This window comes from Salvelinus namaycush, chromosome 7 (genome assembly GCF_016432855.1).
Source record: "Salvelinus namaycush isolate Seneca chromosome 7, SaNama_1.0, whole genome shotgun sequence".
In the NCBI taxonomy this organism is placed as follows: Eukaryota; Metazoa; Chordata; class Actinopteri; order Salmoniformes; family Salmonidae; genus Salvelinus; species Salvelinus namaycush.
In genome coordinates this window covers 54293320-54310400 of record NC_052313.1, presented here as the reverse complement: position 1 = coordinate 54310400, position 17081 = coordinate 54293320, and the positions used below count along the sequence as shown (strand labels likewise).

The following is a 17081-nucleotide window of genomic DNA, read 5'->3' as shown; positions in this document are numbered from 1 at the left end:
TACTAGTGTAGTGTCTGTTATTATGAAGAGGATATACTGTACCAGCTGTATACTAGTGTAGTGTCTGTTATTATGAAGAGGATATACTGTACCAGCTGTATACTAGTGTAGTGTCTGTTATTATGAAGAGGATATACTGTACCAGCTGTATACTAGTGTAGTGTCTGTTATTATGAAGAGGTTATACTGTACCAGCTGTATACTAGTGTAGTGTCTGTTATTATTATGAAGAGGTTATACTGTACCAGCTGTATACTAGTGTAGTGTCTGTCATTATGAAGAGGTTAAACTGTACCAGCTGTATACTAGTGTAGTGTCTGTTATTATGAAGAGGTTATACTGTACCAGCTGTATACTAGTGTAGTGTATGTTATTATGAAGAGGGGATGCTGTACCAGCTGTATACTAGTGTAGTGTCTGTTATTATGAAGAGGTTATACTGTACCAGCTGTATACTAGTGTAGTGTCTGTTATTATGAAGAGGATATACTGTACCAGCTGTATACTAGTGTAGTGTCTGTTATTATGAAGAGGTTATACTGTACCAGCTGTATACTAGTGTCTGTTATTATGAGGGGGGGATGCTGTACCAGCTGTATACTAGTGTAGTGTCTGTCATTATGAAGAGGTTATACTGTACCAGCTGTATACTAGTGTAGTGTCTGTTATTATGAGGGGGGATGCTGTATACTAGTGTAGTGTCTGTCATTATGAAGAGGTTATACTGTACCAGCTGTATACTAGTGTAGTGTCTGTTATTATGAAGAGGATATACTGTACCAGCTGTATACTAGTGTAGTGTCTGTTATTATGAGGGGGGATGCTGTATACTAGTGTAGTGTCTGTTATTATGAAGAGGATATACTGTACCAGCTGTATACTAGTGTAGTGTCTGTTATTATGAAGAGGATATACTGTACCAGCTGTATACTAGTGTAGTGTCTGTTATTATGAAGATGATATACTGTACCAGCTGTATACTAGTGTAGTGTCTGTCATTATGAAGAGGTTATACTGTACCAGCTGTATACTAGTGTAGTGTCTGTTATTATGGAGAGGATATACTGCACCAGCTGTATACTAGTGTAGTGTCTGTTATTATGAAGAGGATATACTGTACCAGCTGTATACTAGTGTAGTGTCTGTTATTATGAAGAGGATATACTGTACCAGCTGTATACTAGTGTAGTGTCTGTTATTATGAGGGGGGATGCTGTACCAGCTGTATACTAGTGTAGTGTCTGTTATTATGAAGAGGTTATACTGTACCAGCTGTATACTAGTGTAGTGTCTGTTATTATGAAGAGGTTAAACTGTACCAGCTGTATACTAGTGTAGTGTCTGTTATTATGAAGAGGATATACTGTACCAGCTGTATACTAGTGTAGTGTCTGTTATTATGAAGAGGTTATACTGTACCAGCTGTATACTAGTGTAGTGTCTGTTATTATGAAGAGGATATACTGTACCAGCTGTATACTAGTGTAGTGTCTGTTATTATGAAGAGGTTATACTGTACCAGCTTTATACTAGTGTAGTGTCTGTTATTATGAAGAGGTTATACTGTACCAGCTGTATACTAGTGTAGTGTCTGTTATTATGAAGAGGTTATACTGTACCAGTTGTATACTAGTGTAGTGTCTGTTATTATGAGGGGGGATGCTGTACCAGCTGTATACTAGTGTAGTGTCTGTCATTATGAAGAGGTTATACTGTACCAGCTGTATACTAGTGTAGTGTCTGTTATTATGAAGAGGTTAAACTGTACCAGCTGTATACTAGTGTAGTGTCTGTTATTATGAAGAGGTTATACTGTACCAGCTGTATACTAGTGTAGTGTCTGTTATTATGAGGGGGGATGCTGTATACTAGTGTAGTGTCTGTTATTATGAAGAGGATATACTGTACCAGCTGTATACTAGTGTAGTGTCTGTTATTATGAGGGGGGATGCTGTACCAGCTGTATACTAGTGTAGTGTCTGTTATTATGAAGAGGTTATACTGTACCAGCTGTATACTAGTGTAGTGTCTGTTATTATGAAGAGGTTATACTGTACCAGCTGTATACTAGTGTAGTGTCTGTCATTATGAAGAGGTTATACTGTACCAGCTGTATACTAGTGTAGTGTCTGTTATTATGAAGAGGATATACTGTACCAGCTGTATACTAGTGTAGTGTCTGTTATTATGAAGAGGATATACTGTACCAGCTGTATACTAGTGTAGTGTCTGTTATTATGAAGAGGTTATACTGTACCAGCTGTATACTAGTGTAGTGTCTGTTATTATGAAGAGGATATACTGTACCAGCTGTATACTAGTTTAGTGTCTGTTATTATGAAGAGGATATACTGTACCAGCTGTATACTAGTGTAGTGTCTGTCATTATGAAGAGGATATACTGTACCAGCTGTATACTAGTGTAGTGTCTGTTATTATGAAGAGGTTAAACTGTACCAGCTGTATACTAGTGTAGTGTCTGTTATTATGAAGAGGTTATACTGTACCAGCTGTATACTAGTGTAGTGTCTGTTATTATGAAGAGGTTATACTGTACCAGCTGTATACTAGTGTAGTGTCTGTTATTATGAAGAGGTTATACTGTACCAGCTGTATACTAGTGTAGTGTCTGTTATTATGAAGAGGGATACTGTACCAGCTGTATACTAGTGTAGTGTCTGTTATTATGAGGGGGGATGCTGTACCAGCTGTATACTAGTGTAGTGTCTGTTATTATGAAGAGGGATGCTGTACCAGCTGTATACTAGTGTAGTGTCTGTTATTATGAGGGGGGATGCTGTACCAGCTGTATACTAGTGTAGTGTCTGTTATTATGAAGAGGGATACTGTACCAGCTGTATGTTCAACTTTCTCTCTTTCACACACTTTTTTATATTGTTCTGTCTCTTTCTCTCTGTTTACTCTCATCCATACATACACTCACTCTTTCTGAACTAAGTTAGTGTTACCAACACAGTACATAGAAGTGTGTGTGTCTCTGTAGCAGACCAGTAATGGCGGCAGCCTGAGTGACTACTCCTCGTCAGTCCCCTCCACCCCCAGCACCAGTCAGAAGGAGCTACGCATCGACGTCCCCCAGACCACCAACACCCCCACACCCGTCCGCAAGCAGTCCAAACGCCGCTCCAACCTCTTCACTGTGAGCCCAGATACACACACACACACATAGGACATCTACTTCTTCACTGTGAGCCCAGATACACACACACACACACACACACACACACACACACACACACACACACACACACACACACACACACACACACACACACACACACACACACACATAGGATATCTACTTCTTCACTGTGAGCCCAGATACACACACACACACACACACCCACATAGGACATCTACTTCTTCACTGTGAGCCCAGATACACACACCCACATAGGACATCTACTTCTTCACTGTGAGCCCAGATACACACACACACACACACACACACACAGGACATCGACTTCTTCACTGTTGACTATGTATTATTAGATGTTCAAACGATGGATGTTAAATACATACAAAATGATCTAACGGACTTTTAAATGGTAAATGGCTTACAGTGAGAATCTACGGGCCACAGGGAAGGTTGTATGTGACCACCTTCTAGAATGTACAGACACATGCATCATGTCCACTTCCCAGTTCCTTAGCAACTTAGAGAGAGGTCAACAACTGGGTCAAGTTGACTCATAGACACAATAATAACCCCAGTCACCTCTAGCAGCCATTAGACGAGGCCTGTTATGTGAAGACTAGAAGAGGGCTGTAACAGACCCTTGTTCAGGCTCCTCGTTCAGACACTTTAGAGGGCCTAACTCAGGGCCTCTATAACCCATACTTGTTCTCCTATCTCCTTCTCCACAGTCTCGGAAGGCCAGCGAGCCAGACAGGGACAAGAAAGGACTGGAGGGCCGAGCGGACAGCATTGGAAGCGGCCGAGCTATTCCAATTAAGCAGGTATGATCAGATCTGGCCCTCGCCTGGCCAGCCGGCTGCTACGGGGATAATTAGGGTCCGGCAGCGCCGTATTGCTGATTTCCCGGAGAACGAGGGCTGCATGTGATCAGAGCGTGAAGCCCAGACACAGCCAGGCTCTCTCCGTTTGATGCCTTCTCCTTGATTAACAGCGAAAGCACACACTTGACATCAATTAGAGTTGGGGTTCTCCTGGGTATTGAAATGAGATCATTAGTATAAGGAGCGGGACGGGATTTCACTCTCACTTTCTTTCACTCTCCCCTCTGTCCCCCCCCACTGCCCCCATCCCTCTGTCCCCTCCACTGCCCCCACCTCTCTCTCCTTGTCCAAAAAGAAAGAGCGGAGAGATGGTGAGAGGGAGAAGAGGCTGAGGATGGTTAATGAAGTGCAGTCTGCCGGCTGGCATATGGTCCTCTGCTTCCCTCTTCCTCTACGTGCTTTTCAAAGCCCTGCCTTTTCCTGTGTGGCTGTGTAGCCGAGCGCTTTGATTGGGGCATCAGCAGGGGGGTGGGTAGGTAGGGAGGTGGAGAGGAAGGGGAGGGGTATCAAACCAGAGAGCTCAGGAGCCCCCCCCCCCCCCCCCCCCCCACTGTAATTGTGGAGAGATTGTTTGAGTTGGCCTTAATTTGTCGCAAACAAGCATGGAGCGAACCACGGAGGGAGGGGGGGGGGGGGCTGGCATCTCCTGTGAGCCGCTTCAACTGGAGTATAAGGAAATCAGCCAATTAGCGTGTGCTAATCACGGCCTCTCATATCAGCACGGAGGCCTCGTTTGTAATCCACTAATGAACAAATTGCAACTCTGATTAGGGGCTTCCTTTCAACGACGCGCTGCATTTGTTAGCAGCGCCGCGGTAGTTGTTAGTGCCGGGGCCGTGTCGCGCAGCTCGTCGAGGGAGACCGTGTCTCTGTGGTGCTGCTGCGCAAGGAGGCCCCCCGCTGGGACAGCACAGCAGAGAGCAGAGTAAATTGTCTTGTCCCCTCAATCAGGGACGACATGATGTTTACTTGTGAGATGTTTACATGTATCCCCTAACTCCCCACAGGAAGGACATATCAGTATGAAGTAGCAACGGGGTCCTGTGTTATTCCCAGGCGTCCAGTTAGCATGGACATCATAGCCTCTGATAGTGTTGCTCCTCTCTAAACTGATAAGAGCCTCGATCAGGAGGCTCTATTAGTCACATAACCCAATCTGCCATTCAGTCCTGTCTATATGTAGACAGTATAGCAGCAGAGCTTCATGTAATTGACCTTGCATCCTATCTATGGTTAGCAGTGTTTTAGTCTGCGTTGTGGCGGTAAACGGGGGATGACGTGGAACTGGAAGTGACTCAGAGGAGAGAGCCCAGGCACATACTCATTATGGTTATAGAGCAGCAGAACAGATCACAGCTGTGTGTGTGTGTGTGTGTGTGTGTGTGTGTGTGTGTGTGTGTGTGTGTGTGTGTGTGTGTGTGTGTGTGTGTGTGTGTGTGTGTGTGTGTGTGTGTGTGTGTGTGAGCTTACCTCTGTGGAAACGACAGTGACGATGTTGTGCTTTCTATAAGGATCCATGTTGAAGTACTTGTCAAACATTTCTCATGTGATGAAGATGGATTGGAAGAGCTGCTACACAGTGCCAGATATGTGTGTGTTCTCCTGTCCCTGTAGAAGAGCCTCTCTCTCACTCACACGTCATCTCTGTCTGTCTGGCAGAAGTAGAATCCTCCTGGGTCCAGCCACTCAATTTGCATAACTCCTGTGAAGTCAATGGCTGATAATGATGTACAAATGAAGAGGGCCCCATACACATGTCACTGGTGGCAGATGGTAGGTGTGGCGTTAGCTGTGTGTGCGTGTGCGTGTGTGTGTGTGGATGAGTTTTTTAGAAAGATGACGTAGACCAACAGTCTTAAAGAACCCTCCATCATATGGGTTTGGCTGTGGCCTCTGAGTCGCCCATTGTTTCCCCAACATGAGACACATGGTGAGCAAGGCCCGGCACGACCACACACCCTCAGCCCACCTGACAGCTGCCAGCCCCAGACAGACAGAGGTTGGAGAATAACACGTAGCCGGCAGCGCTCCGAGGCATCGGGCCACAGCCAGAGCTGCTTCCCTTTTTGGAGCTGGATGTTAATTGATTTGATCATTCCCCGTGGTCTTTCCTCTTGGAGAATGTGTATCTCTGTATGTCTCTCTCCATCTCCCCTCCTGCCTCTGTGTTGGCTGCAGGCAGACCTGTTCCCTAATTAGACTGTGTGTATGTGTGTGTGTGGAGATGGCAGCAGCTTAGCTACCTGCCTCCCCATTAGCACTCAGTTTACACTCCATTTTAATGAGTGCTGCTGCGTCTGACTCCTCCCTCCACACACCACCTCACCTTTTCTTGTTGAACACGTTCAGACCTGGTCCACAAATTGTACCAGACGCACAGTATGCTACGTCTCCATACATGCCAGGTCTCCCTCAGAGGGCTAGCAACAAGACTCATTCACTGAGAGGACGTGTTCCCTGACTGGCTCCTTTTGGTTGTCCTTGTCTGTGTGTTGAAGAGGGGAGGAAGGGGACAGTCTTTAGTTGAATCACTTTGGCAGATGTCTGCTTCTGTTAGGTTGGCAGAGTCGCGCGGCTGCTCCTTAAAGGTACAGTCATAATCGGCAGTCAATTAATCACGCGATGAGGAGGATGATGAGGAGGAGGATGATGATGATGATGAGGAGGAGGATGATGATGATGATGAGGAGGATGATGATGATGAGGAGTTGGTTTTTGGCATCAGATCTTAACATGTTGTTCAGAAACTACAGGTGAAGGGGATTGCCTTTGTTCATAAATATGGGTGACTTGTGTGAGATCATTTGACTTTACATATGGAAGATAATTAGGGTAAACAGTAGAGAACGACAGATATGGGGTTTTAAGAGCCGATACCAATTTTTGGGGGTCAAGGACGCCGATGGCTGATTTATTTTAGGCCGATAATAAATCTAATTACCAGAGACAACCATGTGTGCAATAACAAATCAATTATACAACCATAGAGTCAATTTGACTTTATCAATTGAACTACCCAACAACATAAAGGTGGTAATCATTTATTTGAATGGTCAGTCTCTTGATAAACTGGGTAAATTAAGTTGGCGTAGGTCTACTCACAATACAGGTGAATTCATATTCAATAGGAGTGTATGCCTGAGCTCGTGTTGGCTGATTCCAATGGTCTTTGGGGCTACAGGTGACAATCTGTTTCCCTTTCATTTGGGACCATGTTAGGCCTACTGATAAATACAATTTTCATATAAGTAGCCTATTGCTTTATTTTATAAAAATGTGCGCTGTCTCCTTTAAGAGAAAAGACACCACTTGCTTGTCATGTAGCCAGACAGTAGGTACTATTCTTATTTTAGGAGAATATAACAGTCCCTCAACCCTGTTGAGGGTTTTGTTGCCTCAATACAGCTAGAAGGAATTGACATTTTAAACTATAAATGTATTAACATGTATATAAGAAAACTATGTCAAGATGTTACTGTTCCCTCTGCTAAAATGTCCTGGAATGCAGCCCTAGGACAAGTGAACTGGAGCAAAGTCTCGTTGTTGTCTGGCAAATATACAGTTGAAGTCGGAAGTTTACATACACTTAGGCTGGAGTCATTAAAACTCGTTTTTCAACCACTCCACAAATTTCTTGTTAACAAACTATCGTTTTGGCAAGTCGGTTAGGACATCTACTTTGTGCATGACACAAGTAATTTTTCCAACAATTGTTTACAGACAGATTATTTCACTTAGAATTCACTATATCACAATTCCAGTGGGTCAGAAGTTTACATACACTAAGTTGACTGTGCCTTTAAACAGCTTGGAAAATTCCAGAAAATGATGTCATGGCTTTAGAAGCTTCTGATAGGCTAATTGACATAATTTGAGTCAATTGGAGGTGTACCTGTGGATGCATTTCAAGGCCCACTTTCAAACTCAGTGCCTCTTTGCTTGACATCATGGGAAAATCAAAATAAATCAGCCAAGACTTCAGAATCATAATTGTAGACCTTCACAAGTCTGGTTCATCCTTGGGAGCAATTTCCAAATGCCTGAAGGTACCACGTTCATCTGTACAAGCAATAGTACGCAAGTATAAACACCATGGGACCACGCAGCCGTCATACCGCTTAGGAAGGCGATGCGTTCTGTCTCCTAGAGATGAACGTACTTTGTTGTGAAAAGTGGAAATCAATCCCAGAACAACAGCAAAGGACCTTGTGAAGATGCTGGAGGAAACAGGTACAAAAGTATCTATATCCACAGTAAAACGACTCCTATATCGACATAACCTGAAAGGCCGCTCAGCAAGGAAGAAGCCACTGCTCCAAAACTGCCATAAAAAAGCCAGACTACGGTTTGCAACTGCACATGGGGACAAAGATCGTACTTTTTGGAGAAATGTCCTCTGGTCTGATGAAACAAAAATAGAACTGTTTGGCTATAATGACCATCTTTATGTTTGGAGGAAAAGGGGGAGGCTTTCAAGCCGAAGAACACCATCCCAGATGTGAAGCACGGGGTTGGCAGCATCATGTTGTGGGGGTGCTTTGCTGCAGGATGGACTGGTGAACTTCACAAAATAGATGGCATCATGAATTGAAAATTATGTGGATATATTGAAGCAACATCTCAAGACATCAGTCAGGAAGTTAAAGCTAGGTCTTCCAAATGGACAATGACCCCAAGCATACTTCCAAAGTTGTGGCAAAATGGCTTAAGGACAACAAAGTCAAGGTATTGGAGTGACCATCACAAAGCCCTGACCTCAGTCCTATAGAAAATGTCTGGGCAGAACTGAAAAAGCGTGTGCGAGCAAGGAGGCCTACAAACCTGACTCAGTTACACCAGCTCTGTCAGGAAGAATGGGCCGACATTCACCCAACTTATTGTGGGAAGCTTGTGGAGGGCTACCTGAAACATTTGACCCAATTTAAACAGTGTAAAGGCAATGCTATCAAATACTAATTGAGTGTATGTAAACTTCTGACCCACTGGGAATGTGATGAAATAAATCATTCTCTCTACTATTATTCTGACATTTCACATTCTTAAAATAAAGTGGTGATCCATACTGACCTAAGACAGAGAATTTTTACTAGGATTAAATATATTTGGCTAAGTTGTATGTAAACTTCCGACTTAAACTATCTAATACGGTGAAAGAAGTATCATACCAACTCATTCATAGAATCTACCCCGTAAAGACCTTTATTATACACAGATTTAAAATAGCTATTGATAACAAATGTGTATTTTGTGGTTGTGATCCAGAGACTCTTGACCATTTATTTTGGGACTGTTCTTATGTCAGAAGATTTTGGAGTGAATTAGACGGTTTTATTTGAAAATAAACTACTATTAATGTTCATCTGAGAGACTCTGATGTTCTGTTTTATTTTGATCCAAATGATATGGACCCTGATTTAACTTTCATTGTTCCTTTGTTTATCTTTCATAGCAGATTCTTTATCCATAAAATGGAGTGGGCAAAGAACAAACCCTTCTTCACATTGTTTAACCTCTCTGGGGTAGGTGGGACGCAGCAGGTCTCAGTCTTATTGTTAACCTCTCTGGGGTAGGTGGGATGCAGCAGGTCTCAGTCTTATTGTTAACCTCTCTGGGGTAGGTGGGACGCAATCGTTCCACCTGGCCAATAGGCAGGGAAAATACAGAGCGCCATATTCAAATAACATGATATAAAAATCAAACTTTCATTAAATCACACATGTAAGATACTAATTAAAGCTACACTTGTTGTGAATCCAGCCAACATGTCAGATTTCAAAAAGGCTTTTCGGCGAAAGCATAAGATGATATTATCTGATGATAGCACAACAGTAAACAAAGAGAGTAGCATATTTCAACACTGCAGGCACGACACAAAACACAGAAATAAAAAATATATTTCATGCCTTTGACGAAATTCTTTTGTTGGCACTCCAATATGTCCCATAAACATCACAAATGGTGCTTTTGTTCGATTAATTCCGTCGATTATATATCCAAAATGTCAATTTATTTGGCGCGTTTCATCCAGAAAAACACAGCTTCCAACTTGCGCAACGTCACTACAAAATATATCAAAAGTTACATGTAAACTTTACCAAAACATTTCGAACGTTAGGTATTTTTAAACGTTAATAATCGATCAATTTGAAGACGGGATGATCTGTGTTCAATACAAAAAGAAAACAAACTGACGCAACTTTTCTGGTAATGTGCCTCTCTCAAACAATTTACTTCAAGTGACCCTCATTTACGATGGCCGTACTTCTTCATTACACAAAGGAATAACCTCAACCAATTTCCAAAGACTGGTGACATCCAGTGGAAGCGGTAGGAACTGCAAACAAGTCCCTTAGAAATCTGGTGTCCCAATGAAATCTCATTGAAAAGACAGTGACCTCAAAAAAATACAAATTCTGAATGGTTTGTCGTCTGGGTTTTGCCTGCTACATAAGTTCTGTAATACTCACAGACATCATTCAAACAGTTTTAGAAACTTCAGAGTGTTTTCTATCCAAATCTGCTAATAATATGCAGATCTTATATTCTGGGGAGGAGTAGCAGGCAGTTGAAATTGGGCATGCTATTTATCCAAACGTGAAAATGCTGCCCCCTATCCTAGAGAAGTTAAGAAAAAAATATTATTTACAATGACGGCCTACCCCGGCCAAACCCAGGCGATGCTGGGCCAATTGTGTGCCGCCCTATGGGACTTCAAACTGTCACATCACGGCCGGATGTGACAGTTTGTCTCGGGAAGGGAAAGACAAATCATGTAGCTAGCTAACTCAGAGAGTTAACAACATTGTTGGTGAAATTAGCATTTTTGCGTTATGGTTTGCAAACCCGCTATCACAAAGAAAGTTCCAGGGTAACGTTAGTGAACTGACGTTAGCTTCATAACTAGCCAAGTTAGCTCTCTGCTTAATATCGTTGATTAACTTACCTAGCAAGCAAGCTACCTGTATGAGGTTTTGTGAAGTGCTGTAGACTGTATGGACATTGTTTTGCCTAACAGCAAATTAATGAACACTTTCAAAATGTTTACATTCTGTGTGGCATTGTTAAAGTGTGGTAAATGCAGCATGAGTGGGTAGCTACCCAGCAGCATAGAGGTTCCTCAAGGACAGGCTAACTAGCTATGAGTGTTGCCGACTTGCAGTAGAGGCAAGTGCGCTCGCGCTGTAAGGGGGAAATCGGCTATGCGGATGATCGTCGTTCTCTAAACAGATACGTGAATGTGTGTGTTTGCATGAATTGCGTTGGTGTGTGTGTTCTTGGAGCTCTCTCCCAGGACTACTGACTCCCCAGTGTCGTTTATTTTCTGTTAGCCCAGATCTCATTAGGATGGGCTGTTGTTCTGACTCCCCCTCAAGGTGACTAGAGTGTGTGTGTGTGTGTGTGTGTGTGTGTGTGTGTGTGTGTGTGTGTGTGTGTGTGTGTGTGTGTGTGTGTGTGTGTGTGTGTGTGTGTGTGTGTGTGCGTGTGCGTGTGAGTGTGCGTGCGTGCGTGCGCACGATAAAGGCTGTGGAAGGAAGAAGATGCCTTCATTAGTTAGATGGTGCTCATTAAAACCTAACACACTGCTAGCCTGGCCAAGCTAGGAGTTTTCAGCACACTGGACTTTTATAAAGAGGGTGGGGCGGACTCCCACTCTGCAGCAATTAGACAACCCAAAGCCCCAGAGGTCCAGCTTTTCTCACACACACACACACACACACACACACACACACACACACACACACACACACACACACACACACACACACACACAAACTCTGCTCTGAGTGTGGATGTGACGGGGTCAGACGTGTCACCTATCTACACGCGTCAGGCGGTCGTGGGTCCCTCAACATGGCCTCCACTGTGGTATTTAACTGCAGACGCTCTTCTGCGAGACCTGTACCTAGTGGGATGTTTGTCTACAGCTTTATTTCTGTTTGGAACTTTTAGAATGTTTTGTGTTCTAGGTCCCGTGTGGCTCAGTTGGTAGAGCAGGGCTCCTGCAGCGCCAGGTTGTGGGTTCAGTTCCCACAAGGGACCAGTACGGGGAAAAGAGCGTCTGATAAAATGACTCAAATGGAACAAAAAAGATGAATGTAGCAGGGTCATGATGGGGTCAGTGACTGCTGCTTTTACCGTGTATTTTACCCAGGATGCAACATGGCCATTCTAAGCCTCTTCTGTTAGGGGCTGAGGGTTTCTTTAAAAAGCGAGTGGCGAGCGGGACATCTGCAGCTTGTTTACAGACTGTGTTTACGGTGGCGTCTCCGCGGACATCTGCTCCACGCTCCTAATTAGCCCGTAATTACCGAAGAGATGGAGACACTCGCTTCGCCAACACGTCTCTGTCGAATGAACTTACTGTTTACTGTTACACCTGGGCTGTTGGCCTAAACACCGGGGCTGTTGGCCTAGACACCGGGGCTGTTGGCCTAGACACCGGGGCTGTTGGCCTAGACACCGGGGCTGTTGGCCTAGACACCGGGGCTGTTGGCCTAGACACCGGGGCTGTTGGCCTAGACCGAGGGTCATGGAGCAGCAATAGGAGGTAGAGAAGGTTAAGATGCGGTTCCTGGTTCATCCTAATAGTGAAAGGTGGTCTTTCCACAGCTTCGTAGCCCAACTCATCTCGACATTCAATAGTAATTTGTCCGTCCCAGTTCAGATTTGTATTTTCTTTACATTTCAAATGAGTCCAAAGCATCGACGTGTGTGGTTGGGGTTGGCTCCCTTTGTGAGGAGCTGATTAGTATCATGGTAGTAATTGCCTATAGTTGTAGAGAGTAGTGTAACATTAGATGGGCACAGGGCTGGGTGGTTTTGACAGTCTCCCCCTCTGCCTCCTCCCCTCTGAGGCCTGGTTCCTCTTAGTAAGGAGTTAAATTGGATGGTTAATTCGGCTGTTATTTACCCTGTAATTCATTAGTGTCGCCCTGCCATTGGCAGCGGGCAGGCTGTAATTTCACGCTTGGCAATAAAAGATGTCTCATAATCTGCTTCATTTAGCAGCCAAAGAATTTAATGAAATTAACGGCGTCTCCTAATTAAGACGGTGAATATTAAAGACCTGCTATCAAGGCCCTGTAACGAGTGGCGACGCGATCCGCCTTCCGCCGGATTGGGAAAATATAATTTCCCAGGGAAAAGGTTGTCGCCGTGACGACCGCTCGGAGCTATTTTGGCCATGATGACATTTTTGTCATGCACACTAACCCCTGGAAATGAGATCTGAGGGGGTTGGGGGTGGAGGGGGTTGGGGTGGAGGGGGTTGTTCTTTTTAGTTTTGGAGAAATAATGAAATGAGAAACAAACCGGCATCAATCAGAGGAGCGTGTGGTGGCTTTTAGATTGTGTGATGGTTCTGATCCGGTTACAGTATTCTCTACTGAGCAGTAGAGTGTCTGATTGATACACAGTTGTTCTGTCTGAACACACTGGGACTCAAGTGTCCCAATGGTGACTTTGTTGGTTTATGGTGCATGTTGTTTGTGTGTCTGTTTCTGTATGCTAGACCTGATTCCCTCACTGATCGTAGTATCAGTCTTGGATTCGTTGTCTGTTTCTACCCATCCTGTTGAGAAAGAAGTCTCTCTAAAGAGCTTCTTTAACAAGACTGATTAGACAAAAGAAAAATGGTCTTTGACCCCAGGGGCTTCTTTTAACTCGTTCAGGAAAGAACCAATGTGTTTCTTTTCCACAGCCTTTCCATCCATCCGTCCTCTCTCTCTCTCTGTCAGAAACGGTTGCAGGGCGAGAGAGGCTTTATCTGCTAATGAATTGAGACTGCTTGAAGTAAGGTTTGGATAATTGAGTTTCTAATTAATTACCCAGAACTCTTACCAGATAAATCAGTTGCTAGGCTACATCTCAAATGGCACCCTTTTCCCTACATAGTGCTCTGCTTTTGATAATAGCCCTATGGGCCCTGGTCAAAAGTAGTGCACTATTTAGGGTTCATTTTTAGATGCAACCAGGGATAGAGGGAGCATTTTCTTCTTCGTTGGTATTTTATTTGATCTGGTTTTCACTGCTCCTCGCCCCGCTATGCTCCCCTGGGCCTGCCCTTTCCTGTCCTTGCCTCATCAACGCTGACCTTGTCATAAATGCCATGATAGATTGTGTGTGTGTGTGTGTGGGGGGGGGTCAGCTGTTTGTTCACCTGCAACCGCCCGACTGTGATGAGGTGAAAATCTGAGGCCCGCACACGAACCTACCTGCTAATATAGGAAATGCACTGTAGGCTACAGTCCGAGACGGCAGAATGATTTTTGACAGGGAGTGCAGGATTTTTTTGGGCCTGATTTAGATATGTTTCTGCTTATAATTTCTGACATTTTGGTAGGCTATTTGTTGGTCAACTTCTCTGTAATTAGATACAGGCAGCTTCTCTTCTGTCATACTGTATGTTGCCCTAGAAGACTACATAAACCCTTGCTCAGCAGAATGTCATAAATGTGTAGAAGGAATGCTTCAGTCTATTTGGCATCGGTAAAGGTTTCTCTGTCATGTGCTTCTTTCGCGGTGCAAAGATGTTTAGGGACCGTGGAGAAAATGCAATAACTCAACAACAACAAAAACAGGACATTTTTTACAAATGTCCAAATGACATCAGTTTGACTGTTTGTCAGGAAGTAGAAAGCTGTGGAAACGACCAACATGTTTCTGATCAGATCTCAGTTCTGATTGGATGCATGTTTTATGTGGTTGAAATACTATCAGCTTTTATGATGCTGATAAAAATGGCGGCTCTACAGACACAGCACCTGCAGACAGTATGTAACTGTGAATTTGCATTCTCTCAAGATGCTGAAAGAAAGAAATCATATTTCTCCATTTGAAATGTAGCCTACAATTGGTGTATAATTTTACTGCAAGAAATTACTAAAGCTGCAATATGTAACTTTTTGGGCGAGCCGACCAAATTCACATAGAAATGTTATAGATCTGTCGTTATCAATTGAAAGCAAGTCTAAGAAGTGGTAGATCTCTTTTATGTGATCTATTTCTATGCTTCCCGTTCTTAAGTTTAGTTTTTGCATCTTTTACTTTCGGTTTTGTTCACTAGCTGAAAATACAACATTTTGGGTTATGAAAAATATATTTGACAGTGGTTTCGATGGTACAATGATACACAACGACTGCTGGTTTTGTCAAATAAACTGAAATTAGGCAAACTATTTGCATTTTAGCAACCAGGAAATGGTGTCGTGATTTCTGCATATTGCACCTTTAACTCTGCAGTTAATAGTTAATATTAAGGCTATGTGAGAGGTTATAGTGCTACAGTCAGTGTCCAGATTTCAGTTTCTTTTTAACCCATCTGAACAGTAGGCTATAGTTCCCTTGACTTGCCATAGGCCTATTTGACGTTCCCGTCTTGTGACAGTCGAATTTGAATAGCGCCTCACAATCATCACACAAAACATAACAATCACAAAAAACAAAATGTAGCCTATAGATATAAATTGTACAAGAATTATACATTTTAAGGATTTTTAAGCTATTGTTTTATCTTTATTCACCCCACCCACCTGCCCTTCATTATCACAACATTTAATGACCCTAAACCCGACTGCGGGTTATGAGTCAACCCAGCATCAGTATTGTGTCAGCAATTCTCTCATGCCCATGTGCGGGTGTACACCTACTTATGACAGTTTATAAAAAAATATATATATATTTAACCTTTATTTAACTAGGCAAGTCAGTTTAAGAACAAATTCTTATTTACAATGACGGCCTACCGACAGGCCTCCTGCAGGGACGGGGGCCTGGGATTAAAATAAATCAATAAATACAATATAAATATAGGACAAAACACACATCACAACAAGAGAGACATTATTATCTGCATGGCGAAACGGCTGTAGTCTGTTGGGGGCAGATTCCATCATGGGCATTGCACCGTAGTAGCAATCTCTCTCACTTCCTCGTTCAGCCTGTCTGTTAATGCCTTCTCTTAGAGTCAGATAAACCAGGTCCGTTCCCTCCCCTCTCCACTATCTCCAATTGATCAGGGCTATAGGGACATCATGATATCCTGGCCTGGCCTGTTCACACCACTGTCCTATCCAGTGATGATTAATGACCGGTGGTGTGGTTTGGCTGGCAGAGTGGACATCTCTTCAGGCCAGATGGCCAACGCGATAGAGGAGCGTTGGAACAGCGCCTTTCACAGAGGCATCACTCAAGACATGCCGTAGCCAGCCCTGAGCCCTCCTACGCACCTCTTGACAGCCCCCAAGACAGGAGTTGCCTGTTTGGGAATGACACCCTTAATTTAGGCTCCTGCTCTCCAGGGACACCCAAGAACAATGGGCCTCACCAGATCCCCCGGGGAGAGATGGTGCCTCTCAGGAGATGGTGCCTCCCCCCTATCACCCAAATGGGTCGGCTGTCAGTCCCGTCAAGGGTCCAAGGGAGGGTCTATTGTCTGGAGAAAAAGGGGGATGATGGTGATTAGGGAGTTGATTAGTGTGTTTCAATAGAAAGGAAATTAACCTGGGGAAAGTTCTCTCCTTATCAGACTGTTTGTTTACAACTGAACGGCTCCACTGGCAGGTCTGCCTTAAGAGATTGGACAATTACACCTTTGATAGTGCAGACCAATTGAGGGTGGCTATCGAAGGCAAAGAGAGAGAGGTTTTGGAATGTTGATTGTTTTCTAGATATCCATTTTGGACCTGAGTAAAGTAAAATACAAGCCTGTTTGTTGTAGTAACAGTTGTTATGGTTCGAACGTGAACTGTTGAACTGTTATAATGAATGAATAATTGCGCCCTTGCTGCACGTTTTGAGGAAGCTTTTCCTCACTAACAGGAATGAAGGACATCATCTCCTCTGCCCCCCAGGGCGATCGACCTTTTCCTAAGCACTACCCACAATACTTCACAGTGCCTCTGTAGGAAGTGTCTCCGTAGCAACGAGGAAGACAAAGAGTATATCTGGGATGTATTTATTTCCTCCATTTATTCTTGTGCGCTGCGATCGGAAGACCTTGTGAGCTGTCAAGTCCCCCGGAGGTAAAATAGAGGCACCGT

General features: G+C 43.7%; 1 protein-coding gene across 2 annotated transcripts in view; it reads left to right on the top strand.

The window, feature by feature from the left end:
• LOC120051455 (arf-GAP with GTPase, ANK repeat and PH domain-containing protein 1) overlaps positions 1–4059 on the top strand; it is a 175544-nt gene extending 171485 nt beyond the window's left edge. The window contains exons 8-9 of one of the 2 annotated variants that reach the window (XM_038998319.1): positions 3008–3160; positions 3889–4059. In XM_038998319.1, the coding sequence (XP_038854247.1) occupies positions 3008–3160; positions 3889–3987 (252 nt within the window). In that variant the 3' untranslated portion in view covers positions 3988–4059. Of the gene's footprint in view, positions 1–3004; positions 3161–3888 lie in introns of both variants that reach the window. The other variant, XM_038998318.1, reaches the window with a different exon arrangement.
• Positions 4060–17081: the final 13022 nt, after the last annotated feature.